The following is a 25,622-nucleotide window of genomic DNA, read 5'->3' as shown; positions in this document are numbered from 1 at the left end:
TAAGGAGGTCCTGGGATTCCCAGATTGTTAAATTGTGGGTGAACATATCAGACAACACAGCAATTCTTCAAACAGCTCTTGTTTATTCACAGGCCGGAACAGAACTGAGCTGAAGGGTTCAGCCAGCCTGCTTATATAGAGCTCCACTACAACACAACAGTAACCACTTTCTGTAACTATCCAATCACTGAACGTCACTTTCAATCCCTTATTTGCATATGTGGACCTGAGTGAAAACTATCTACAGTATCCCCCTGCTGGCCCAGGGTGAGAACTTCAGTACATAACACAGACGACAATACCAGCCTCACTTATGATGATGATGATGATGATGATGATGATGATGATAATATTTTATTTATATCCCGCCCTCCCCAGCCAAAGCCGGGCTCAGAGCGGCTAACAACAGTAAAAATAGCACAATTTACATAAAACCACAGTCAATTAATTGAAATACATTCTAAAATCAGTTCAGAATCAAATTAATGGCAACCATTGCACTAGAGTTCTATGAAGATTACAGAAGGAGAGAGGGGGGTCAGACTGTGCCTTGGCAGATCAGGGCCACGGCCGAAAAAGCCCTGGCTCTGGTTGAGGCCAGCCTAACCTCCCTGTCACCCAGGATCTCCAAGATGTTTTTATTTGAAGACCATAAGGTCCTCCATGGGACATACCAGGAGAGGCGGTCCCGTAGGTATGAGGGTCCTAGGCCGTATAGGGCTTTAAAGGTTAAAACCAGCACCTTAAACCTGTGGTCCAAAGGAAAGCAGAGCAATACCTTTGGCACCAGCTTGGAAGGAGGTGTACAAGGCGCCATCCAACAGTTTTAGGGAGTCCACCATGAATTGGGTTTACTCCTTAGCTTTTTCTTCTCCCAAAGATATCCTGAAAGGCCAGCAGCAGTTTAGGACCAGAGTTTTCCTTCTCATAGATGGGCTACCTTCTCAGGTTGACAAGCTTCATCTGCCCCTCACTTCCCTCTACAGCAAGTGCAGAATCTGCCTTCTTGACCATTGGACCCTGGCTTGGCCTCATCCACTCAATCTGCTACAGCTCGTCTTTGCGTTCAGGGGAAGTCCCTAACTCTCCGAGGGTTTGAGACCCATGCTTTAAACGTTATCTTGCATACGCACTCGCAGACTCCTCTCTGTCCTCCATGCAAACAAGCAAGTTCAAGGGCATGTTCTAGCGAGTAAAAACAATCAAGGTGGGTGCTATGTAGTCTGGGTGGGGATGAGTGTGGCTGATGTGTAGCTTGGGGAGGGGCTCAAGGGCCAGATACAGGCGCCAGTGGCCCTCAGCTCCCTCATCCCTGTGCTCAAGGCACAAAACCAGGCTACGCGTACAAAAAAGGCGGCTGCTCAGCTTGCAGAAGATGAGCCTGAGCTTCGACATGGATAATTCTGGATGGGATCCAAAGCAATTAAGTTTATTAATGGCTCAGGCTGTCTAGCTGCTTTTGATGGGCCTAGAGTGCATCCTTCACTCATGAAAGGCATATTGAGGTGGGAGAGACTCCCCGCTTGCCGCTGCCTTCAAGGCCCCCTAAGTTGTGAAATGTCAGAGTGCGCCTTTTATATGATATTTGAATTGACTTAAGCCGAGGTGGTAGTTCCACAGTGGCGTGAAGGAGCTTGCTGTTCCCAAGGTAACAAAGAATTTCTCCTGTCCCTGGGCGGTCTGGTAGCTAAGATACCTGCAACCGCTAGGCTCTCCCCTCCTTTTCATCCCTTCCACCCTAGGTTGGCTGAAGTGTTTGCGCAAGAGGGGAGGCCATTGCTTTCTAAAGGGAACGGGCCTGGGTGAAGGGCAAGGCAACACTTGTGCTGTTGACACAGCTTTTGGATGCTCCAATAAGGAAATAACTCTTATTTGCATGCCACCGAGAGTCCAAACAAACAGTACAAAGCTCTCCATCCATCCAGGACCAATCACAGGCAGGGTCGCCCATTTCCATGGGGAACGAAAAGAGGGACCACAAACTGCTGGCCACAGCTCCTTTGGTCTCCCAACACCTGAGTTCCAACAAACAGAGGAGGCTAAGGACAGGCTGGTAAGCAGAAAGACCGTCTCAGAGTTCCCTTTCTATTATATTTCAATTTCAGTTCAAGCAAAGGGGGCTGTTGGAGGTGGGACATGGGCATAGCCAGGATTTATTTTAGGCTTTATGTTGGGGGGGGGGGCAAAACCGAGTTAACTGCGATGCAGTTGGTCAGTTGGTTAAGTATTTTTATTTATTTACTTGATTTAGAGAGGCAGCTGCAACCCCCCCCCCCCGGCTACGTCCATAGCTGGGGAGAAGGATAAAAACCTTGAGGTTGTGATACAAAGGCGACATTCCTGTGCCATCCAGGAGTAGCAAAACTTTCCTTGCATTGCACCTCTGAAAGTGTGTTCAAGGACCATCGGAGGAGAAAACAGAGCACCAAGTGCTGTTTGATTGGCTATCCAAACAATTGGGTGGAACTTTTGAATGCTGTTAAGCTTTTAAAAAAAGAAATTGGGCTGCCTTTTAACTGGATCGAACACATTTCAGGATTTTTAAGGACTGGGTAAATCAGGGGTCAGCAAACTTTTTCAGCAGGGGGCCAGTCCACTGTCCCTCAGACCTTGTCGGGGGCCGGACTATATTTTGAAAATATAATAAAATGAACGAATTCCTATTCCCACAAATAACCCAGAGATGCATTTTAAATAAAAGCACACATTCTACTCATGTAGAAACACCAGGCAGGCCCCACAAATAACTGAGAGATGCATTTTAAATAAAAGCACACATTCTACTCATGTAAAAACACTCTGATTCCTGGACCGTCCACGGGCCAGATTTAGAAGGCGATTAAGCCGGATGCAGCCCCTGGGCCTTAATTTACCATGGGGTAAATTAATTGAGGATAAGGTTATCTGCGGCTGCTAGGCCTGATGGCTATGCTCTGCCTCCACACTGAGAGGCAGTAATAATGCTCCTGACAGGCGGAGAGGGTGCAATTGTGCTTAGGTCTTGCTAGAGGGGTTCCCACAAGCATCCGGATGGCCCCTGTGAGAACAGGGGGCTAGAGCGGCGGTGTAGCACCCTGCTTGTGGTTAACGCTTAGCTGGAATGAAATATTCAACGCAGCAATAGAGAAATTAAAATAGTAATTTATTTGTCAGACAAATAAATAAGAGGCTCAGTGGTACGTGGTTACCAAGCTCTGGCCTGCCTCCTGCCATTCTGGCCAGCACTTATATTCCCTTAATCCAGCCCCCTTTGCTCCTCCTGTGGCTGCCTCTGTCCAATCAGCCTGGTTGAAATTCCTATTGGCTGTTTGCTAGAACCAATCACAAAAGATACACCCACAAAAGATACACCCATTTCCTTGCCCTTATATGGGAGACAAAGAGCTATATATAAATGACAAATAAGTAATAATATATCTTACATGGAATCTTAATTACCAGCTCACCTCTTGCCCTTCTTGCCCTATTGCCTTCTAAAACAAATGGTTTAATCTTACATTTTATGTTCAACAGATGTCAAGGATCTTGAGTTTCACATCAACATTGAAAGATTTCCTTCATTTAATGTTTCTAAACAAATGCCTGACAACCATATATCAAGACTGCCCGGATGGCGTCTTCTGTCTGGCAAGGGGGGGGCTGGTGGCTGACTTAATTTCAGGATAAATACAACTCTTACAACCATATGAAATAAGAATCTAGCATTCCTTAAATCCTTTGCATAATTACATTTAAGCCAATATATTTAAGCTAATATATTTCATACATTTATCATAGGTAGCCTCTTAAAAGAATAAAGCTTTTCAAAGTAAAAAGGAAGGAACTCAATAAAACACAGCTTTTAAAAGAAGCCTCTTCAGTTTGCACCTCCCCCTTTCCCCCTCCTCTCCAGCCTCAAAATAAAATAGGAAGAAGCTGCTTCTTCTGCCAAGCCAGTTGCCTTTCCAACATTTAACACATTTTAACCTTTTAACTCTCTCAGTTTAAGAAACAGCTTTAGAAAAAGACTTCCCCCAAAAATGTTCTCTTTCCAGCTAAATGTTTCTCCTTCCATTTGCTCCTGGCCTTTCAACCTTAGAAAGAAGATCTGGCTCATTTTACTGGGAGGCACATTGGTATTATCTTCCCCATTCCTAATGGTGTTTTCTCAGCCTTGGGGCAGCATATGTAATTCTCCCTTTTTATGACTTTGAGAATTGTTTTTCTACTATAAATCAATGGGGCCCTTCTTGTCTTAGGAGGAAAAACATCTTGCCAAGGTTCTTTTAGGCAGCTGGTCTTTTGCCTGGCATGAAACATTTGAAAATCCTTTTTTTTAAGCTCATTTTTAAATACAAGCCTTGATTGAAATATATAGAAGCTTTGATAAAAATGCAGGCTTATGATTAGATGCCTCATTCCCCCCTTTCAAGCTCAAGGACCTTCATCCCAAGTGTCCTTGATAGCTTGACCTTCATCATATTCCTGAGGTAAAGCTCTGTATAGGGCCATGATATGAGGTAGAGTTTCATTTGAAACCATCTTGCTAATTGTACTTCTAAAACATGAAATGATACATGGCATCATACATAAAACCAATACTACTACTGTCAAGAAAAACAAGCAAGACAATAGTATCCCTTTGAGTCCTGTGACATTAGGTAACCAATTGGTGAGCCATCCCATATCCCATCCTTCCCATGTTTGTACTGGGACATGTGCTATATTCTCCATCTTTGTGGCCAACACACGGATTGCCTCACCATTATCAGAAATGTTAAAGCAACAGGCATTCCCTGTCAAGTTCAAGACTCCACATAGGCCTCCCTGCCTGGCAAGTACATAATCCATTCCCATTTTCAGCTGCAAAATGGCGGCTCTACTTTCATCCAACTGTTGTGCAATAAGTCTCAAACTCTGGGCCGTTGCATTGGTTACAAGTTCCACTACTGCTTGCAATCGAATTATTCTGTTTAGATTATAAATAGGATCCCGTGCCCCTTGTATGAGCTCACCAGGATTCCAGGAGGCAGGATCATAATAGGCTATAATGCGCTCTGGTGGCCAATCATCAGTACCGCTCCAACTTTGGGTACTTCCTCCTGCTATATGAGAAATATCAGCATTCCTTCGTGTTCGCCTGGCCGAACTAGTGGGCATAATCCACATTGGTGGTAATACCCAACCCAAGAAACAAGTCCCACTCCATTTGGAAGGGAGTTTCTTGTATGCCCATTCTCCACATATCCACCACAACCATCGGGTCTGAGGTTTTTGGTACGGGGAATACAGAAGGCGAAATACCAAAAGGGGTAGAGAGTTTACAGTGCAGTATGTTAGATTGCCTTTTTCTGTCACAGTTATGTTCCACACCACTTTCCATGCATGAATAAAAGGAGGTGCACAGGGCAAGGCATTCCGAGTTCGATAGGTAGTACCGTGTGCCCAGGTATGACTATTCTTCTTATAATCCCAAGTATAGTGACAATGAGAAGAGCCTATCATGGGAGAATCAGCTGCATCTGATGATTTATGTACACAGAATTCCCCTTGTACAGGTATAACTCGTAATGGTTTAGTTGAGTTCCATCCGGGGAAATTCTGTATTTCAGTTTGGTGTGGCATTTCGCTTACCATACCAATGGCATCTAATGGTATCGGTAATAAGGGCATACCTCCCTCTGAATCATCTGGCCCAAGAGAGCAAACAAGGCAATTGGTCCTATTTGCAACATTAGCTACCATTTCAGCTAAACCTACCCACATATTGTGGTCATGGCTGAATCCATATTTAGCCAATTTGGTCAGATTCAAGGACCCTTCCCCTTCCCAAGGGATCAGGATTAATAAAATCATGTTGATGTCTAGTATATGCATTCCTTCCACAAAAGATTACCTTATTGTGATAGCAAATAATTATTAGCCCCAATATAATTCCCCCAGTGACAGAAATGGGGAACCACCAAGACCAAAACATATATCCCGAGGATCCCCAATGAGTAATATCTCTGATAATTGTTCCACAAGGGGGGGGGCAGTCAATCAATTGTATTAGAGAATCTTTCCGTTCACAGTCGCTGGTTCAGACGCTCCTCAAGCTTCAGGCGTGCGCAGGTCAGCCAGCTTCCAGGTTGTGGCTGCAGCAGGCCGGTCGTCAAATGTTGCCCGTGACCTAGCCCGTTCCCGGTAGGGCTAGATACAGGGGTTTTTGGAGAGAGTTAGTTTTAAAGGATTAGAGGGGTCACCTTTGCACGTCCAACTGCCTTCAGACTTCTTCAAACGAGAGTGATGAATCCAGGGGGTCACCTCAGCTACCTTCACCGCTGTTGGAGTAGAGAGCAAGACGGTGTAAGGTCCACGCCACTTAGGTGCAAGTGGATCGCGTTTCCACTCTTTCACCCATACGCTATCGCCAGCCTGGAACTGATGAATCGGCTCGGCAATGCTGCACGGCGTGCGCTCGAGGGCCCACCTGTTAAGAGAAACAAAAACACGGGAGAGAGATTGCACTTGTTCCTGTGTCACATGGTCTCCTATTTGTTTAAGGTCAGCTGGAATATCCTGAACAAAGGAGGGCGGTCTCCCATACAGGAGCTCAAAAGGTGACAACTTAAGTCTTTTTGTGGGTGCACACCGAACACGAAACAGTGTTATGGGTAACACATCTACCCATCTGAGACTTTAGACATATTAGTGGGCTTCTGGCATGCCCTGCGGATACCTTGCACAAGTGTCTGGCGGTAGGTGGTAAGTCTGGCCAGGTGAATTGCATTGTTTGGATCCCAATTAGGATCTTCCAAGGGAAAGTTATCTTGGAGATGACGGTCAATATTATAAATATTTCCCGCTCTGGCCTGCTCACGCAAATATATCTGTGCCTTTTCAATTATGTCTCTCCTTTCCTCAGTGGTGAACAGAGTATTTAGGAGCTGGCGACAATCTGTCCAAGTAGGGCTATGAGTATTTACTATTGAAGTCACCAAGTCCATCATAGCCTGAGGTTTTTCTGCAAAAGATGGGGTGTGTGTTTTCCAATTCATCAGATCTGTAGTTGTGAATGGAATATATTGCAGGGTCGAAGTTCGAGGTGGCCGTGGTCCGGGTTGCCCATTAACCAGCGCAGGCTCCTCAAGTGCATCAAATACTCTTCTAAGAGGGGCTACTACGTGATCTTTCTCTTCACTTTGCTCTAGGGGCCTCAAATCATAGGGGATGGTATCTGTCGCAAGGCGTTCTTTTAGCAGCTTTATACGCCTGGCTGTATTGCTTGCTGACCGAGCAAGGTCTCCCTGTAACTTCTGTAACATTTCTCTGGGACTTGGATGTACAGGGGTTTGGGGTGGGCAATCAGTTGTTCCACTAAAGGAGACTGTAGATGGAGGTCTATTAGGAGTCACAGGTGGAATAACCACTTCTGCTTGGGCTTTATTATAGGACTCCAATGCCTCCTGAAGATATTTATCATAATCTATCAAGGAATCAAGCTCTGTGACTCCACTCCCATTATTCATTCCAGTTTCTTGCCTTGGGGTTACAACTGGTGGAGTGTTTGGATTAAGCTCCCTTCGATGTGGAGCATAGGGTGGAGGTGGAAGCACCTCTTCCTCTGGCCCCTCAAAAATGGGTTTGAGTTTATTTGGCAAGATTCCTTTCCTAGCTTCGGCTTTTACAGCCAATAATTTGCATCGTTTGACTTTGCATTCCCTTATCCATGGAGGATTTTTATTTAATGTGCTCAGCCAGGAATCTATATATGGAAATTGTTCTGGGCACCCTCCAGTTTCTTTGGCGATATCAGTCCAAAGTTTGCTTACTAAATTTATATCAAAGGTTCCCTGAGATGGCCATCCAGTAATTTGTTTTGGCCATTCTATTTCACATAACGTTCTCAAGCGCTCTGGCGTCATTTTGACTCCATATGCCCCTGAGAAGGCTTTCTTAAAATTATTTAACATACACTCAAGAGGTGTATTTTCCCCCTTTGAACCCCCAACTCCCATTGTATGGCCCTGTGAAGTATCCACTCAGTCACTCACAGACGCGCTTCGTGGGTTTCCTTGCCTAGTGAAGTCGCCTTACTAGGAACCGAAGTACTGCCCACTCCACACTCGGGTCAGCTACAGATTGCTCTGTACTTTCTCACACATACAATGCGCTGGATACTTCACCACACTCTACCTCCCAATTTTTCCCTTTCCCTACACCAGATCACCATCTGATGTACCCAACCACCTAGCGTACTCAGTTTCCCCTTACTGAGACGCAGAAGTTTGATCAAGACTTCTCTTCCTCCCAATTAATTGGAGGGCCAAAAATCCCTTTGTGCACTTACCCTTGGTTGGTTCCCTGTTTCCCCCGGTCCGTCGCCGCCAGTGAGCAGGGTATCAGACAGACGAGTCTTCTGCGTTCCCCCTGGAAAAAATTACCAGTGCGCGCTTTGGGTAAGCAGTTGTCCTCTCTCTTGTACCCTGCCCAGTAGGGCGAAGGGGCTGCGTTCCAGCAGACCACTTATCCGAGTCACAGGGCACCATAAAATGTAGCACCCTGCTTGTGGTTAACGCTTAGCTGGAATGAAATATTCAACGCAGCAATAGAGAAATTAAAATAGTAATTTATTTGTCAGACAAATAAATAAGAGGCTCAGTGGTACGTGGTTACCAAGCTCTGGCCTGCCTCCTGCCATTCTGGCCAGCACTTATATTCCCTTAATCCAGCCCCCTTTGCTCCTCCTGTGGCTGCCTCTGTCCAATCAGCCTGGTTGAAATTCCTATTGGCTGTTTGCTAGAACCAATCACAAAAGATACACCCACAAAAGATACACCCATTTCCTTGCCCTTATATGGGAGACAAAGAGCTATATATAAATGACAAATAAGTAATAATATATCTTACATGGAATCTTAATTACCAGCTCACCTCTTGCCCTTCTTGCCCTATTGCCTTCTAAAACAAATGGTTTAATCTTACATTTTATGTTCAACAGATGTCAAGGATCTTGAGTTTCACATCAACATTGAAAGATTTCCTTCATTTAATGTTTCTAAACAAATGCCTGACAACCATATATCAAGACTGCCCGGATGGCGTCTTCTGTCTGGCAAGGGGGGGGCTGGTGGCTGACTTAATTTCAGGATAAATACAACTCTTACAACCATATGAAATAAGAATCTAGCATTCCTTAAATCCTTTGCATAATTACATTTAAGCCAATATATTTAAGCTAATATATTTCATACATTTATCATAGGTAGCCTCTTAAAAGAATAAAGCTTTTCAAAGTAAAAAGGAAGGAACTCAATAAAACACAGCTTTTAAAAGAAGCCTCTTCAGTTTGCACCTCCCCCTTTCCCCCTCCTCTCCAGCCTCAAAATAAAATAGGAAGAAGCTGCTTCTTCTGCCAAGCCAGTTGCCTTTCCAACATTTAACACATTTTAACCTTTTAACTCTCTCAGTTTAAGAAACAGCTTTAGAAAAAGACTTCCCCCAAAAATGTTCTCTTTCCAGCTAAATGTTTCTCCTTCCATTTGCTCCTGGCCTTTCAACCTTAGAAAGAAGATCTGGCTCATTTTACTGGGAGGCACATTGGTATTATCTTCCCCATTCCTAATGGTGTTTTCTCAGCCTTGGGGCAGCATATGTAATTCTCCCTTTTTATGACTTTGAGAATTGTTTTTCTACTATAAATCAATGGGGCCCTTCTTGTCTTAGGAGGAAAAACATCTTGCCAAGGTTCTTTTAGGCAGCTGGTCTTTTGCCTGGCATGAAACATTTGAAAATCCTTTTTTTTAAGCTCATTTTTAAATACAAGCCTTGATTGAAATATATAGAAGCTTTGATAAAAATGCAGGCTTATGATTAGATGCCTCAGCGGGGCCCCTCCTAGGTTCTCAACCGTTGGGACGAAGCCTCGTGGAGATCTTGCATTTAGTAGGGCTGCAGTGTTGAATCATTGGTTGGTTAGATTAATCAGGTTTAAAGCATTTACTTGACTGTAAATATGCCCTTGATTAATCGGGGGGCGGGCTCATCTTACGTTCTTAGATTGCAAGTGAACAGGGGTGCCAACTTGAATAAAATATCACCACCACCCCTGCTTAATCAATTGCAAGACACGGAACACACAGATGATTTGAACAGCAATGCACATCAAGTTGGGGGGGGTGTCCTCGCTTACTCAAATATTTTATTGGGGAGGGTCAAAGGGACTTTGGCCCCTAGGAGTTGGCTCCTATGCAAGTGAAGTGGGCAGCAGATTTTAAATCTATCTATCTAGCTATTAGAATTTATAAAATCAGCAGTTGGCAAGCACCGCCTTAAAAGACACTTTCCGTTTTCTTTCTCTGTTTGTTGCACTGCTATGTTCTAGAATGTTCTATCAGGGTATCTCTTATGCCACCCACGAGTCTCACATTCTGCTAGTGTAGCAGAGTTTCTACCATATCCTATAGCCCAGGGGTGGGAAATCTCTCTCCCCCCCCCCCCAGCACTTGTGGACAGCCTTCTGGTGGGGGGCACATGTCAATAGTGGTGATTATTAGAGAGAGAGAAACTGGGTAGCCCAATTAATGTGGCCCAAACAAAGAATTGCTCTATAAAAGCCATATGACCAATATATTCATTTCTATTCATTATAAGCGCTTTTTTGGGGGGGGAACCCCAATGATTTATATATGTGCCTGTTTCACATAATCCTAGCTTATAGGTGCTTTGAGTCATTTTTTAATTTTTGCTTGCCCTTTGTATCTAGGATGCGCTTGGTTAGAAATTCACAGTCACTGCGATAAATACTGGTGCCATTCACGGAACAATGGCAACGGTGGCACCTGATCAGCACAGATATTCTTCAAAGCAGCACCCACCAGCTACACCAGCTTTGGGAATATTGTGGCTGCTTTGGAACGCTGGAAAAAGATAACGGGTGTCTCTGTTGTGAGAAGGAAACAAATTACTGTATGCTTATCGGTGGATGTCACCTGCTGGCAGGAACGAGATAGGCAGATCAAAAAAAAGAAAAGAAAAGAAAAAAGGAGAAGTTCACTGGGCTCTGAGATGGCAGGCAAGGTTGGCAGCTATCAGGAAAGTAAGAAAGTTTCAAGGTTCTGGGACACAGGTCCAATGTTCCTGGGTGTCACTGGTTTCCAGGCACCACTCACCTGTGGCTCCTAGAAGCTATCGGCATGTGGCAGCAGCCACACCTCAGGAATGGCTTTGACTGGCCCGCTAAACCAGGTGAGCGTAGCTGATGAGTCTCAAACCCTCGGTGAGTTTCGGACTTCCGCTGCATGTGGAGACAGGCTCTGGCAGATTGAGCAGACAAGACCAATAAGTGGATCCAATGGTCAAGAAGGCAGTTTCTGCACATGCTGTAGCATAGCTGCCAACTTTTCCCTTTTCTTCCGAGAAATCCTATTCAGAATAAGGGAATTTCCCTTTAAAAAAGGGAAAACGTTGACAGCTATGTGCTGTACAGGGAAGTGAGGGGCAGACAGGGCTCATCAACCTAGGAAGAAGGTAGCCCACCTAGGAGAAGGAAAACTCTGATCCTAAACCTCCGCTGCCTTGTGGGACATCTTCAGAAGAAGAAAAGGCTAAGGAGTAAGTCCCTAAGACATGGGGAGGCAAACTAAGGCCTGGGGGCTGGATCTGGCCCAATTGCCTTCTAAATCCAGCCCGTGGACAGTCCAGGAATCAGTGTTTTTACATGAGTAGAATGTGTGCTTTTATTTAAACTGCATCTCTGGGTTATTTGTGGGGCATAGGAATCCGTTCATTTCTCTCTCCCCCCCCCCCAAATATAGTCTGCCCCCCCAAGGTCTGAGGGACAGTGGATCGGCCCCCTGCTGAAAAAGTTTGCTGACCCCTGCCCTAAGATGTTTAGATGGCGCCTTGTGCTCTTCCTTCTGGAAACTACTGCAGCCAAGCTGGTGAAAAATGTATTGCTTTCCTTTCCTTTGGACCACATCAGTGAGGCCAAGAAGGGGGGCAGATCTTGTCATCTGAGCAGCCGAGGACCTGCATACACATTGCCTCCCAGGCTTGCACTCTGGGGAGATCACTTCAGTGCTGCTAATGCAGCTGTTTGACTTCACCCCCGGAGGCGCACTCTATTCTCTCTTGAGGCAGACGGGTGCCAACAATTTTGATGCACAGACTCCGCACCAACTCACCACAGTAGATGAGAGATTCAGAACAGCTTTAATAATAATAATAATAATAGTAATAATAATTTTTATTTATACCCCACCCTCCCCAGCCAAGGCCGGGCTCACGGCAGCTAACAAGCAATAATAAAAACAAATTGAATGAATACAACTTAAAAACAAGATTAAAATACATCATTAAAATATTGAAACATTAAAATATTAAAATGCAGCCTCATCTCAGGAGAAGGAAAAAGAAAGAGGGGGAGGGAATCAAACTGGCTCCAAGCCAAAGGCCAGGCAGAACAACTCTGTCTTTCAGGCCCTGCGGAAAGAAATCAGATCCTGCAGGGCCCTGGTCTCATGAGACAGAGCGTTCCACCAGGCCGGAGCCAGTATTGAAAAGGCCCTGGCTCTGGTTGAAGCCAATCTAACTTCCTTAGGGCCCGGGACCACTAGGGTGTTGCTATTTATGGACCTTGAGGCTCTCCGTGGGGCATACCGGGAGAGGCGGTCCCGTAGGTACGAGGGTCCTAGGCCGTGAAGGGCTTTAAAGGTCAAAAGCAGCACCTTCAATCTGACCCTGTACTCCACCGGGAGCCAGTGCAGCTGGAAAAGCACTGGGTGAATATGCTCCCATGGCAGAGACCCTGTGAAGAGCATCGCTGCAGCATTCTGCACCCGCTGGAGTTTCTGGGACAGCTTCAAGGGCAGCCCCACGTAGAGCGAATTACAGTAGTCAAGCCTGGAGGTGACCGTCGCATGGATCACTGTGGCCAGGTCAGGGTGGGAAAGGTAAGGGACCAACTGCTTGATGCGGCGAAGGTGGAAAGTTTTGCAGAACCGGCTCATTTTCAGGTTGAGAAAGAATCACTGCAGGCCTCAGGGATTCCAGCAAGCTCCATGCCCACTTGCTGCTTCTGCCCAGCCTCTGTGGAAAACTAAGACAGGGGGCGGTGGGTATGGAGGACTCCCTGGTCCTGAATGGGGTAACTGTGCCCCTGAAGGACCAGGTGTGCAGCCTGGGAGTCATTTTGGACTCACAGCTGTCCATGGAGGCACAGGTTACCGTATTTTTCGCCCTATAGGACGCACTTTCCCCCCTCCAAAAATGAAGGGGAAATGTGTGTGCGTCCTATGGGGCGAATGCAGGCTTTCGCTGAAGCCTGGAGAGCGAGAGGGGTCGGTGCGCACCGACCCCTCTTGCTCTCCAGGCTTCAGGAAGCTATCCCCCCAGCCCCGCAAGCTCCGGGAGCGATGGCGAAGCTGCGCGCAACTTCGTCATCGCTCTCAGACCCATTCTGGGGGCTGGGGTCGGGGGAAGCTCGGGCTTCCCCCGCCCCCAGCCCCGCAACCTCGGGGAGCGATGGCAAGGTTGCGCAACCTCGCCTTCGCTCCCGGACCCCCAGCCCCGAGGCTAAAAACGAAGCCAGGACAGCGAACAGGATCCATCCCGCTCGCTGTCATGGCTTCTTTGCTCTTTGGGGCTGCGGGGGGGGGGATAATTCCCCCCCTTTATTCCCCCCCCCAAATAAGTGTGTCTTATGGGCCGGTGCGCCCTATAGGGCAAAAAATACAATAATTCTGTGTCCAGGGCGGCTGTCTATCGGCTCCATCTGGTACGCAGGCTGAGACCCTACCTGCCCACGGACTGTCTTGCCAGTGGTGCATGCTCTAGTTATCTCCCGCTTGGACTACTGCAATGCGCTCTATGTGGGGCTACCTTTGAAGGTGACCCAGAAACTGCAATTAATCCAGAATGCGGCAGCTAAACTGGTGACTGGGAGTGGCCGCCAGGACCATATAACACCAGTCCGGAGAGATCTGCATTGGATCCCAGTACATTTCCGAGCACAATTCACAGTGTTGGTGCTGACCTTTAAAGCCCTAAACGGCCTCAGTCCTGTATACCTGAAGGAGAGTATCCACCCCCATTGTTCTGCCCGGACGCTGAGGTCCAGCTCTGAGGGCCTTCTAGCGGTTCCCTCGCTGCGAGAAGCCAAGTTACAGGGAACCAGGCAGAGGGCCTTCTCGGTAGTGGCGCCCGGCCTGTGGAATGCCCTCCCACCAGATGTCAAAGAGAAAAACAACTACCCGACTTTTAGAAGACATCTGAAGGCAGCCCTGTTTAGGGAAGTTTTTAATATTTAATGCTGCATTGTTTTTAATACTTGATTTGGAGCTGCCCAGAGTGGCTGGGGAAGCTCAGTCAGATGGGCGGGGTATAAATAATAAATTTATTATTATTCATTATTATTAAGGGTGGAATCCTGCACTGCAGATATGCCAACTGAGGGGCTATAGCAGGAATGTGGGACCCAGAATTGGCTGGGGCTGCTGGAAGTTGTAGTCTAAAACATTAGGAAGGGTCCAGGTTGATGCAGGCTAGCCTGTAGATTATGGTGGAAGAGCTGTTAATACTACTACTACTAATAATTTACTTACTCTGGGCAGCTTCCAACAGAATATTAAAAACACGATAAAATATCAAACATTAAAAACTTCCCTAAACAGGGCTGCCTTCTGATGTTTCCTAAAAGTCAGACAGTTGTTTATTTCTTTGACATCTGATGGGAGGGCGTTCCACAGGTTGGGCACCACTACCAAGAAGGCCCTCTGCTTGGTTCCCTGTAACCTCACTACTTGCAGTGAGGGAGCCGCCAGAAGGCTCTTGGTGCCGGACCTCATTGTTCGGGCTGAACAATGTGGGTGGAGATGCTCCTTCAGGTATTCTGGGCCGAGGCCAGCAGTGCTGTTTTAGAAGATTTACACCCCACTTTTCAGCTAGAATCCTTAAAGAAGCTAGCAAGATCAATAAAACACAACAGAGATTCCCCAAGAACCACATGTTCTCTTACATACAAACTAAAACAACCAGCCCTGCAGAACCAGCAGTGCCACAACAATTCTACAGCCCCACACTCTTTCCAGAAATACATATGCATATTTGCATAAGCAGCATTAATCTGCCTGATTTCTTTGAGTCGTGGGATCTGTGAAACAATTGAGAGTTCTTTGTTTTGGAAACTGGATATTTTTAGACCTTCCTTTTAATCTCTGTCTTCCCACACACTTGGTTTCCCTCCAGTTATCCGAGTGCACACACTCCTGGCCTTGAAAGGACGATGACTAACTGCACATCACTGCCTCCCCTTTTCTTTTCTGTGGATCCCTCTATAAAAATAAAAAAGGTAAACATAAATACTGGGGATTGCATCCGACATTAGACCCACTGAATATAATAGACACAATCAACTTAGGTTAATTAATTTCATCAGGTCTGCTTCAACGTCACGCTCATGCCATGCAGTTAAAGGGCTTTCATACCACTTTAAACAGTCTGGGAACTGTAGTTTGTTAGGGGTGTTGAGAATTGTTAGAAGCTTCCTGTTCCCCTTTCAGAGATCCAATTGTCAGAGCTGCCTGGGAAGAAGGATTGATTGGTTAAACCACTTCTGGGTGGGGAACAGGAGTCTCCTCTGAGCACCCTTAAACTACAACTCCCAGAATTCTTTGCAGGAAGCCACAACTGTTTAAAGCAGTATCATAGTTGTGAATGTGGACCATGAGTCCCCTTGGTACAGTTTCAGCTCAATGGCCGCCTTCCCTTTCTTTTCCTATAACATGTAGATTTGATGAAGCAGCTTCTGCGGTGACAGGAAATGGACACTGACAATTTAGCTGTAAGCCTCCAGCTCACCACCGAGCAAAAGAATCAGGAAGCACTGCCTGAGGTATGAGCAAAACCCACACATTTGCTTGCCAAACCCTTGTTTCATCAATGCTCCATGTGGACTGACTATTATTAATCACCACCTGCTTTTCAGAGGGCAAAGTGCCTGTTTCAAAACATCCTGAGGAAAAACTTGCGGAAGTGGTGTCTCTCATTTTGCAGATAAAGGAGCTGGAGTTTACACACAAGAGACCTAGAGCAGGAATTGGGCCTTGCATCTCTCAGTCACAAAAACCGAGGTCCACTCTTAGTTTGCACCTGCTGAGTGCAAAGAGGGATTTACACCACAGCTGGGGTCCCAAGCAAACAACTGCATTGGATGACATAGCACCCACTAACTTGGGCAAAATGACCCCTTATACTTGAAACCTGACGCAGGTGGCGCTGTGGGTTAGGACTTGCCGATCAGAAGGTCGGCGGTTCGAATCCCCGTGACGGGGTGAGCTCCCGTTGCTCCGTCCCTGCTCCTGCCCACCTAGCAGTTCGAAAGCATGTCAAGTGCAAGTAGATAAATAGGTACCACTCCGGCGGGAAGGTAAATGGTGTTTCCGTGCGCTGCACTGGTTCACCAGAAGCGGCTTAGTCATGCTGGCCACATGACCCGGAAGCTGTACGCCGGCTCCCTTGGCCAATAAAGCGAGATGAGCGCCGCAACCCCAGAGTCGGCCACAACTGGACCTAATAGTCAGCGGTCCCCTTTACCTTTTACTTGAAACCTTACATAAGCACTAGCTAGGTTAGCAAGGAAATTCATCCAGGTACGGAGTCTCAAAGTGTCTAAATGGGAAGGAGAAGCAGGCTAGGAGTGGAGTGCAGTAGTCTTGTTCGTGGTCTGTATTTTTTAAGCTCAGTGGCCAAGAGCCTATCTTAGAGAGCTTCTGCCATTCAGAGTTTGCCGTACTGGGTTGGTTGAACCAACGGTTTGACAGCGCAAGGCAGATTCATATGATATGAGCCAGTTGCACACAGACACACAACCCTCCAAGTGTACAAGGAGCAAGGGTGTTGTCTGTGGGCTGCAAAGGAGAGCTATATGCATGGGACGCTTTCTCCAGGTGTCAACTCTGACATCATTCCCAGCCAGGTAGGGGGTTTGCTGTTTGGTTTTATGAAGCGTTATCAAGCCATGTTGGAGTGGATTGTCTTACGGGGAAGGAAAATATACAGTAAATGTGAAAGCATATGTGGTTTTGTATTTTGTGTATATCAGCTGTACATTGTGCATTGCCTTGAGATTATTAACGGAAGGCGATGAATTAATCGCAATTAATTGTTATTATCGTCAATAATGCCGCATGTAAACGTTTGGTAAACCAAGCTGGAAGTGTGACTGGGTCCAGGCTGGTAAGCAAATTCTCTTGGCAGCCATTGTTAGTCCAAATGCACTCCAGAAGCAGGCCTGAGAAAGGAGATGCAGCTGAATAGGACAGGCTATCCAAATACAGTGGTACCTTGGGTTACATACGCTTCAGGTTACAGACTCCGCTAACCCAGAAATAGTACCTTGGGTTAAGAACTTTGCTTCAGGATGAGAACAGAAATCGTGCTCCGGCGGCAGCAGGAGGCCCCATTAGCTAAAGTGGTGCTTCAGGTTAAGAACAGTTTCAGGTTAAGAACGGACCGGAACAAATTAAGTACTTAACCTGAGGTACCACTGTAATAAAATTGCTCTTGACAAATAGGTGACGAGGTTGAATGATAGAATTATAGAATTAAAATAACTATATGTACACAATGAAGTGGAGAAGACAAACCAAAGCGACGGCTTTTTATAAAACCTGACACCAGTTCACCACAGTGCTGCTCCTGGGAATGACATATTGACTCAAATAATGTTTGCCACACAGGTTTCCTCCTAGCTAATGGAGCTATTGCTAAATAGCTGTATTTTCTTCCGGTTGCCTAATTATTATAATTACCACAGCGTTATAATTGTTCTGATTATGATCATTACAAGCGCGTGTCAGGGTTCAGGGTGTCCTATGATTCTTGTCTTGTGTTCTCTGATGCGCAGGACATTGTTGGGTGTTGGGTGTGTGCTACAGATGTTCAGCTGAGCTGTCAGGCTCACCGCAGGAAACAATTGTGTTGCAGAGGTAGCTTTTGCTTAGCATACACAAGCACACACACAATATATGCACACTATTTACAGTTGCTACAAGAAGTTCCTCTCTTTGAGCCTTTAGAGGATGCCAGCTTATGAAGTCCATGCTGAGACACAGTCGGCATAGCAAGTGCAAAATGCTAACAAAGTCCTGCAACTGCCAAGAGTTCTCTGAGTCCAAGAAGCCTTGCAAGTCGTCCATTTTCTCTCAGACAAGCTCTTCTCAAAGCCCTACACATTTTCACAGGTTATTTCCAAGAGTTTCCAGTCTCCCAACAGATTATCCTGTACTCCACAACAATGAATGCTGTAATTTGAGTCCTTATCTACCCAGTGCTATGTGCTATTTTTTCCAGCGACTCAGATAAGACAGTCACAAGATGCCTGCAGCTGTACTGTGGGAGGGGGGAAACACCATTTCTGCAGACTGGTGGAGAATTAACCATTTTTTCACTTTCCTTAACAGTCATGAGCATGTACAGTCATACCTCAGGTTGCGAATACTGCAGGTTGCATGTTTTCGGGTTGCGGACATGCCAGACCTGGAAGTACTAGAATGGGTTACTTCTGGGTTTCGGCGCTCGCGCATGCGCAGAAGCTGTAAATCAAGCTTTGCACATGCGCAGAAGCGCCGAATCGTGTCATGCACATGCACAGATGCAGCGCTGCGGGTTGCAAACGTGCCTCCTGCATGGATCACATTCTCAACCCAAGGTTCCACTTAATATCCCTTGTACAGGCCTCTTCTTCTTCTCCTCCTCCTCCTCCTCCTCTTCTTCTTCTTCTTCTTCTGTGATCACTCGTTGCCGAGTAAGATTGTCTTCCATAAACACGGTTTTAACAATGAGTCCGTAAGTGACTGTGGAGGCCAATTCTGGATCCACACGTCCTTGCACAGTGGGGACATTGGTTTCCGGGCGGGAGTTGATAATCCAGTCAGGGAAAAAGGGAGACAGACTATGTTTAGGGCACCTTTTCTAGTCCCTCCCCCTTTTCGGGGTGAGCTGAGTGGATCCTAAAAAGGGCTGCTCAGTCATGGATACAGCTGCTCAGCTGCTCAACTGCCTCGTTCCTTGAGTCAGAACGACTGAATCTGTATCCACCGCCCATGTGTCGGTCCATGACTAGGGTCTTCCAGATTTCACGATCCTGCCCCTGTTACCATTTGTCTATCGCCATGGGCCTTTTGGGGTTTGGGTTGGGTTTTTGGAAGACGCCTGTGCGTGAATTTGTTTTATGTGTGTAGATCAGTGAACGCTGACCAACGCACAGTCTTCGCAGTAGGGCTCTGTTCCGATGGCATGAAGTAGTCACGACAAACCGATAGATTCCTATCTGCTGCAGCCTTCATCTGCCTTCACAGCCATTGTAACATACTGCTTGTTATCATCCGCCCGTTCTGCCGTTGAGGACTTCTTGGATCATTCTTTGTCTAGCTCCTTCCCTTTGACCTTACCGCCTTGGGTGACCCTGCTGGGAGTACGAGATTCCCGATGGCTTCGCTCACAAGGGTCATAGGAACATGCAAGCCCACTCAACACGACAAGGTGATGATCCAGTGAGTGGGGGTATTCACTGTGTCACCCTTGTACTGGTGCCTTATGCTGGGAGTTGTGTTGCCCTGGCATAAGACAGGGTTGTCATACGTCTGGACATAGCTGGGATTCACCCGTCGAAAATGGCATCTGGGTGAAATTTTCAAAAATCAGTTAAAATGTCCGGGCAAAACCCAGGCAATATGGCAGCTCATATCGGAAGTGTTCGGATTTTCACTTCTTGAAATATGGCAGTCCTAGCGTAAGATACTTAAGTTGTGCATCTACAGTGGTACAATTATACGAGACCAAAAATGGTGTGACCAGATGACTTGACATCCTGCTCATCATTCCAGGATCGTGGCTATTCCTGAAACACAACAACAGCCATCTTGATGAGACCATAGGATCAGGATGCAAAGGTGCAATTGCACTCCTATTACAGTTGCACCTTGGATATCGAATGCCCTGGAATTCAGACATTTTGTCTCCCAAACGCCACAGACCCAGAAGTGACTGTTCCGGTTTGCAAACGCTCTTTTGGAACCCTAATCTTCGACGGGGCTTTTGCGGCTTCTGATTGGCTGCAGGAGCTTCCTGCAGGCAACCAGAAGCCGTGATTTGGTTTTCAAATGTTTTGGAAGTCGAACAAACTTCTGGAACTGATTCCATTCGACTTCCAAGGTACGGCTGTACATTGAAAGTCTCAGTGGAATCAGTAGATGAGTTTAGGTTTAGAGCAGAGAGTTGAATAGAGACAAATGTACACCATGATCAATAGCTCACACCCAGTACTGATTCAGGACTTTGAGCTAACAATCATTTCTTGTTCAGTGTTACTAATTCCCAGATACCCCTCTCCCCAAATGATTTCCCTTGTAAGCTACCTCCCATATTCCTCAGCCTTGTAGCAGATCCCCCCCCCCAAAAAAAATCATGGGAACTGTAGTTTCCCCCAAGAGCTACAATTCCCAGCACCCGAAACAAATTACAGCTCCCAAGATTCTTGGAGAAGTCAGGTGCTTTAAATGTGTGTTGGACGTGCTTTAAATGTATGGCATGGATTTGCCATTGGTTAATTGGAAAATTAGCTGTTTACAGTGGTACCTCAGGTTACATACGCTTCAGGTTACAGACTCCGTTAACCCAGAAATAGCGCTTCAGGTTAAGAACTTTGCTTCAGGATGAGAACAGAAATCGTGCTCCGGCATCGTGGCAGCAGCAGGAGGCCCCATTAGCTAAAGTGGTGCTTCAGGTTAAGAACAGTTTCAGGTTAAGAAGGGACCGGAACAAATTAAGTACTTAACCCGAGGTACCACTGTATTTGTTGGCTTTGAGAAGCTATGTTTCCCCTCCTCTTCCTGGCTTCTTATTTTGCCTTTAGTTGAACCCTGTACCTCATTCTGAAGGCACCTCAAAATACGATGAAGATTTTTTCTCTGGGCTAAGCCCAGAAGAGAAGGAATGTCTAGAGAACTTGCGGCAGACAATTGACTCCTTGGATGAGGACCTTTTAGATGATGATGATGAAGAAGAAGAAGAAGAAGAACGGAGTCATCAGGAACTGGCAGAACCACTAGGTGAGATGAAATCAAACCCGTTAACATAGATTTGTGGATGACTTCTAGAAATGTAGAACTACAACTCCCATCAACCCTAGCAAACATAGCCAATGGCCAGGAATTATGGGAGCTGTAGTTCAGCAACATCTGGAGGACCAAAGGCTCCCCAGCCCTGATCTACAGCATGTAGGCCAGCTGGCTGGTGTAGTGAGGTCCATTCTCATGTGGCTTCCTGCAGCTGTGACTTGGCTGGTGATTTTCATTTAACACATTAAAATCAACATCTTCTTACTTCTCTGCCCCCACATCCCATGCTCTCTGATGCCTACAGTCCTTTCTGTCGCTTGACTGTGTGAGGGGGTATATTTCTGCTCCTCTACTGCCTCCTAGGCCCCCAGTAGCACACTGCCTTCCAGTCAAACTAGTGGGAATGATGTTTTTGGCATTCCATGCCTAATCTTTAATCCTTAGCACTTAGAATGGTAACTGCCAATAGGCAACTGCCAACTTCAGCCCACATACACAGTAGATGGCTGCATCTCTGTCGCACACACATGGCCCCAAACATGGATCTTTCCCCATTAAATCAGTTTTCCCTAGCCTGCTGTCCTCCACATGTTTTGAACTACAACTCCCGTCATCCCCAGCAAGTCAAGTGGCAATGGGCAGTGATGATGGGAATTGTATTCCCAAACTTTTGGAGGGTACCAGTTTTGGGAATCCTGCTTTAGATCTGAAATCCAGTCATCATTGGCCCTCTGCTTTCTGCCTTCATGCTTGATGTGCTTACTGCGGGAACCATTGGTGTGGCATTCACATAGCTGCAGCAAATGCATTTGCCACAACCGTTTCGTTGAGGTGGACCATATCTGGCTGGGCTGGAAGGGAGAGAGTTCTTAAGGAAACCTCCAACCTCTTTCCTTAGAATCATAGAATTGTGGAGTTGGAAGGAATCCACAAGGTTGATCTAGCAGTGCAGGAATCTCAGCTGAAGCATTTGTGACTTTCTGCAGTCAACTTTCCTCACTCACGTTGGTTGTGTGTGCAGGTGCTGAGGACCAATGCAAGGACAGTGTTGACTCCAGGATGCTTCAAAGTACGTCTGTGGAGGCAGCCTCAGCCAAGTCCAGTTCTCCTCGCCCTGCCCTTTCCAAGATTAAAATGACCAAGTCCCTTTCGGAGGAATCAGCTGACATCACTCCGAGGAGGAGCAGGCCCAATCCTCCTTCTCCCAAATCCAGAGGGCCTCATAGATTGGCGGAATCTCACCCTGCTTACTTCAGGAAGTTTGACACAATAATGAGGTCAGGAGTCAATGTCCAAGAGCTTCGTTCTCGCTTCCTCCACCACCTTGACATCTCCGCTGCTGTCAGAGGGCCAACAGAGGATGCTGTGGGAACAGATAAACATCCGTTGCCATTGCCTGGAGGCCAGAGGTCCCCTAGGGATGAAGCCCTGCAGAAGTTGGGCCTCTTCCAGAGAATTTCTAGCGTTCCGAATATGAAAAGTCCTCTGGCGCCCATGGTGGGCCAGCAGGGCCAGGATTCACCGGCCAAAAGTCTGAACCACGATGGGATGGCAGGCTCCATCAACACCATGGAAAAGCCTGTGAAATATTGCACACACCCCAATCTCTGAGAGGTGAGAGACTCCAGGCGTTCCAGCCCTGACCCAGGTTTTGGTTTCCTTGGAATGAAGGCCAGTGGAGACTGATGTCTTTAGGATGTGTGGTTTTATTTGCACATATATACAGCCTAAGCATAGGATGGAGGGACTCACAGCATGAACAGTCCAACAGATCTTGCTTCCCCCTTAGGTTTCCAGAGAGGACCCAAAGTGACCGGTTTGGGCCCCACGCACAGAGCAAGACGTATCTCTGTCTCTCCAGCTTCCAGCCTCAGATAAAACTCACCCACCAGAACCAACTCCCCTGGCTTATCACTCCCCTTCCTAGGATGACATGGCAGCCAGCCAGGTGAGGTGGAAAATGGCCCACCCATTTGTATCTATGGCAGTCTCTTAGGACATGTAAATGACGGTGCTTCAGGGCCGGATTAGGACCTTTAGAGGCCCTGGACACTTAAAAGGTTTTGGTGCCCCCTTATATATCTAATTCAAAACATAAACAATGATAAAACCATAAAATTAAGTTTTATTTTTTGAAATGAAATGAAGCCTACAGTAATATGGAAAACAATGTTTATTTTTGTATACTTCCACTTTATTTATATTTGGAAAATTTTTCTCCTGTGTTTTCTAATGCAAAGTCTTTGATCAGATCTTCATTCAATAATCATTAATCTCTATTTTTACTATGTTGTTATTATTTTTTTATTATTGTATATACATAGATATGTATTTTTTTCAATTATTTTGGAGGCTTTTTTTGTGGAACCTGGTTCAGCTGACCATTTGGTCCATGGTAAATCCGGCAATGGGGAATTTCCATGGTGCCCCTTTTCCCTTGATGCCCTAAACACATGTGTATTTTGCTTAATGGTTAATCCAGCCCTGCGGGTGCTTAACAGTCCAGCCAAGGCCATTATGTTGTCAGACCACTTCAGCAGCCTCTTCTACTAGATTCTAAACCTCCCTAGTGACAGGATCGCTGGTTCAGAAGAGAATCTCGACCATCCCCAAGACCCCCTACAAACCTACAGCAATAACAATGGCTACTGTTCAAGTACAGGTACTTTCTTAGGTGTGGTTGGGCCAAAAGGGGGGTTGCAGAAAGAAAACGGACCTGCAGAGTCCCAAGAGTCTCTTTGCAAACCCCGTCCATTAGCTGAGAAAACAAGTGGCGTGGGCTCCTCTAGTGTCAAAGAGAAATTTCCAAGTTGCATCTGCATACCCTGAACTGCCTCCTTCTGCAAGAGAGCCTGTAATTAGTGCAGAGAGGCAACTCAGTAAGCAAGACACAATATATGATAACACATTTGATATTTTTAGCCTTTCTCATCCTTAAGGAGCTACTCCCTGATAGTCCGTCGAGGTGGGCTGTGTGAAAGTGTTGGATTTCATTGCTAGACTTCACGATGCCTGACATGTTTAGTGTTGATTTTTGTTCTGTTTTCATTTTGCATGTGCTCTTACCCATCTGCCGTTGGTTAGCCTTCCAGTGCAGAGATTTGTGTGCAACTTGGTTTCCTTCTTCTTGTGGAATAATAAAATCTGCAATCATTGTGGCCAAATATTTATCTTCTGATTTGTTCTTCTGTGGAGAATGTATTTGGCGCAAGGGATTCTATAGCATTAATTGGTACATGTGGGTGGCAGAAATCAGAAGTAAAGGAAAATGTCTTTAGTCCAGTTGTTTTATTTATAATTAAACACACAAGAGACAGATATTAACCTAATATGAAGAAGCTCAGGTTTTTCTTTACTTCTGCTTTTTGTCTTATGAGGACCCACATATTGTAATTAGTGCTAGAGATAAAGGTAAAGGGACCCCTGACCATTAGGTCCAGTTGTGGTCGACTCTGGGGTTGCGGCGCTCATCTCGCTTTACTGGCCGAGGTAGCCAGCGTACAGCTTCCGGGTCATGTGGCCAGCATGACTAAGCCGCTTCTGGTGAACCAGAGCAGCACACGGAAACGCTGTTTACCTTCCCACAGGAATGGTACCTATTTATCTACTTGCACTTTGACGTGCTTTCGAACTGCTAAGTTGGCAGGAGCAGGGACCGAGCAACGGGAGCTCACCCCGTCGCAGGGATTCAAACTGCCGACCTTCTGAGCGGCAAGTCCTAGGCTCTGTGGTTTAACCCACAGCGCCACCCGCGTCCCTAGTGCTAGAGATACATCCATGTAATTGATAATTTTACATGTTCAAAAGGAATTATGGAATCATAGAGTTGGAAGAGACCTTGAGGGTCACACAGTCCAACCACCTGCATTGCAGGAATCTCAGCTAAAGCATCCATGACAGATAGCCATCAAACCTCTGCTTAAAAACCTCCAAGAAAGAAGAGTCCAACATATTTCAGGGATATCCGTTCCACTGTCAAACACCTCTTACCACCAGAACGTTTTTTCTGATGTTTAGTTGGAATCTCCTTTTTTTGTAATTTGAATCCCTTGGTTTGGGTTCTACCTTCCAGAGCAGGAGACAAGAAGCTTGCTCCATCGTCCACGTGACAAACCTTTAGATAATTGAAGATGGAGAGCACAATATTTATATAATCAATACATTCCTACTCCAAGCAATCTTCGGTGCAATTTGATTATCTTTTTGCACCTAGCAAGTCTAACCCAATTAGCTTCCCAATTTGTTCGTTTCATTTATTTTATTTTTATTTATTTATTTATAATATTTTTTATGAAAGTTTTCTTGGTTTACAAAGGTATGCGCAATGTCTCATTTTTCAAGTTGCATTTTCCATAGGTCAGTTTCATTTGCCCTTCATTCAAAAAGCTCAGGGGTGGAATAAATTGTCCTCCCCGGCCCCCCCCGCCCCCCGTTTTACCCTCACAACAACTCTGTGAGATGAGATAAGCTGAATGATGTGCATGTTCACTTACTGCAGCCTTTGTCTGCGTGAAACCTTCGCCATTTTATCTTAATAGTGTA

General features: G+C 46.1%; 1 protein-coding gene across 13 annotated transcripts; it reads left to right on the top strand.

Moving 5' to 3' along the window:
- Positions 1 to 1,251: 1,251 nt before the first annotated feature.
- LOC309337115 (uncharacterized protein) lies at positions 1,252 to 24,238 on the top strand. 13 transcript variants are annotated; one of them, XM_081853814.1, is made up of 5 exons: positions 1,259 to 2,053; positions 12,765 to 12,914; positions 15,750 to 15,853; positions 20,876 to 21,071; positions 22,102 to 24,238. In XM_081853814.1, the coding sequence occupies exons 3-5, from the start codon at positions 15,782 to 15,784 to the stop codon at positions 22,689 to 22,691; spliced, it is 858 nt and encodes a 285-aa protein (XP_081709940.1). In that variant the 5' UTR covers positions 1,259 to 2,053; positions 12,765 to 12,914; positions 15,750 to 15,781; the 3' UTR covers positions 22,692 to 24,238. The 13 variants fall into 13 exon arrangements, with proteins under 13 accessions (XP_081709931.1, XP_081709936.1, XP_081709940.1 ...); XM_081853815.1 differs by lacking the exons at positions 1,259 to 2,053; positions 12,765 to 12,914 and adding exons at positions 10,304 to 11,059; positions 15,208 to 15,310; XM_081853812.1 differs by lacking the exons at positions 1,259 to 2,053; positions 12,765 to 12,914 and adding exons at positions 10,304 to 11,208; positions 15,208 to 15,310.
- Positions 24,239 to 25,622: the final 1,384 nt, after the last annotated feature.

This window comes from Podarcis erhardii (genome assembly GCF_964252035.2).
Source record: "Podarcis erhardii genome assembly, chromosome: 2".
NCBI lineage: Eukaryota > Metazoa > Chordata > Lepidosauria > Squamata > Lacertidae > Podarcis > Podarcis erhardii.
This window is presented reverse-complemented; position numbering and strand designations above follow the sequence as displayed.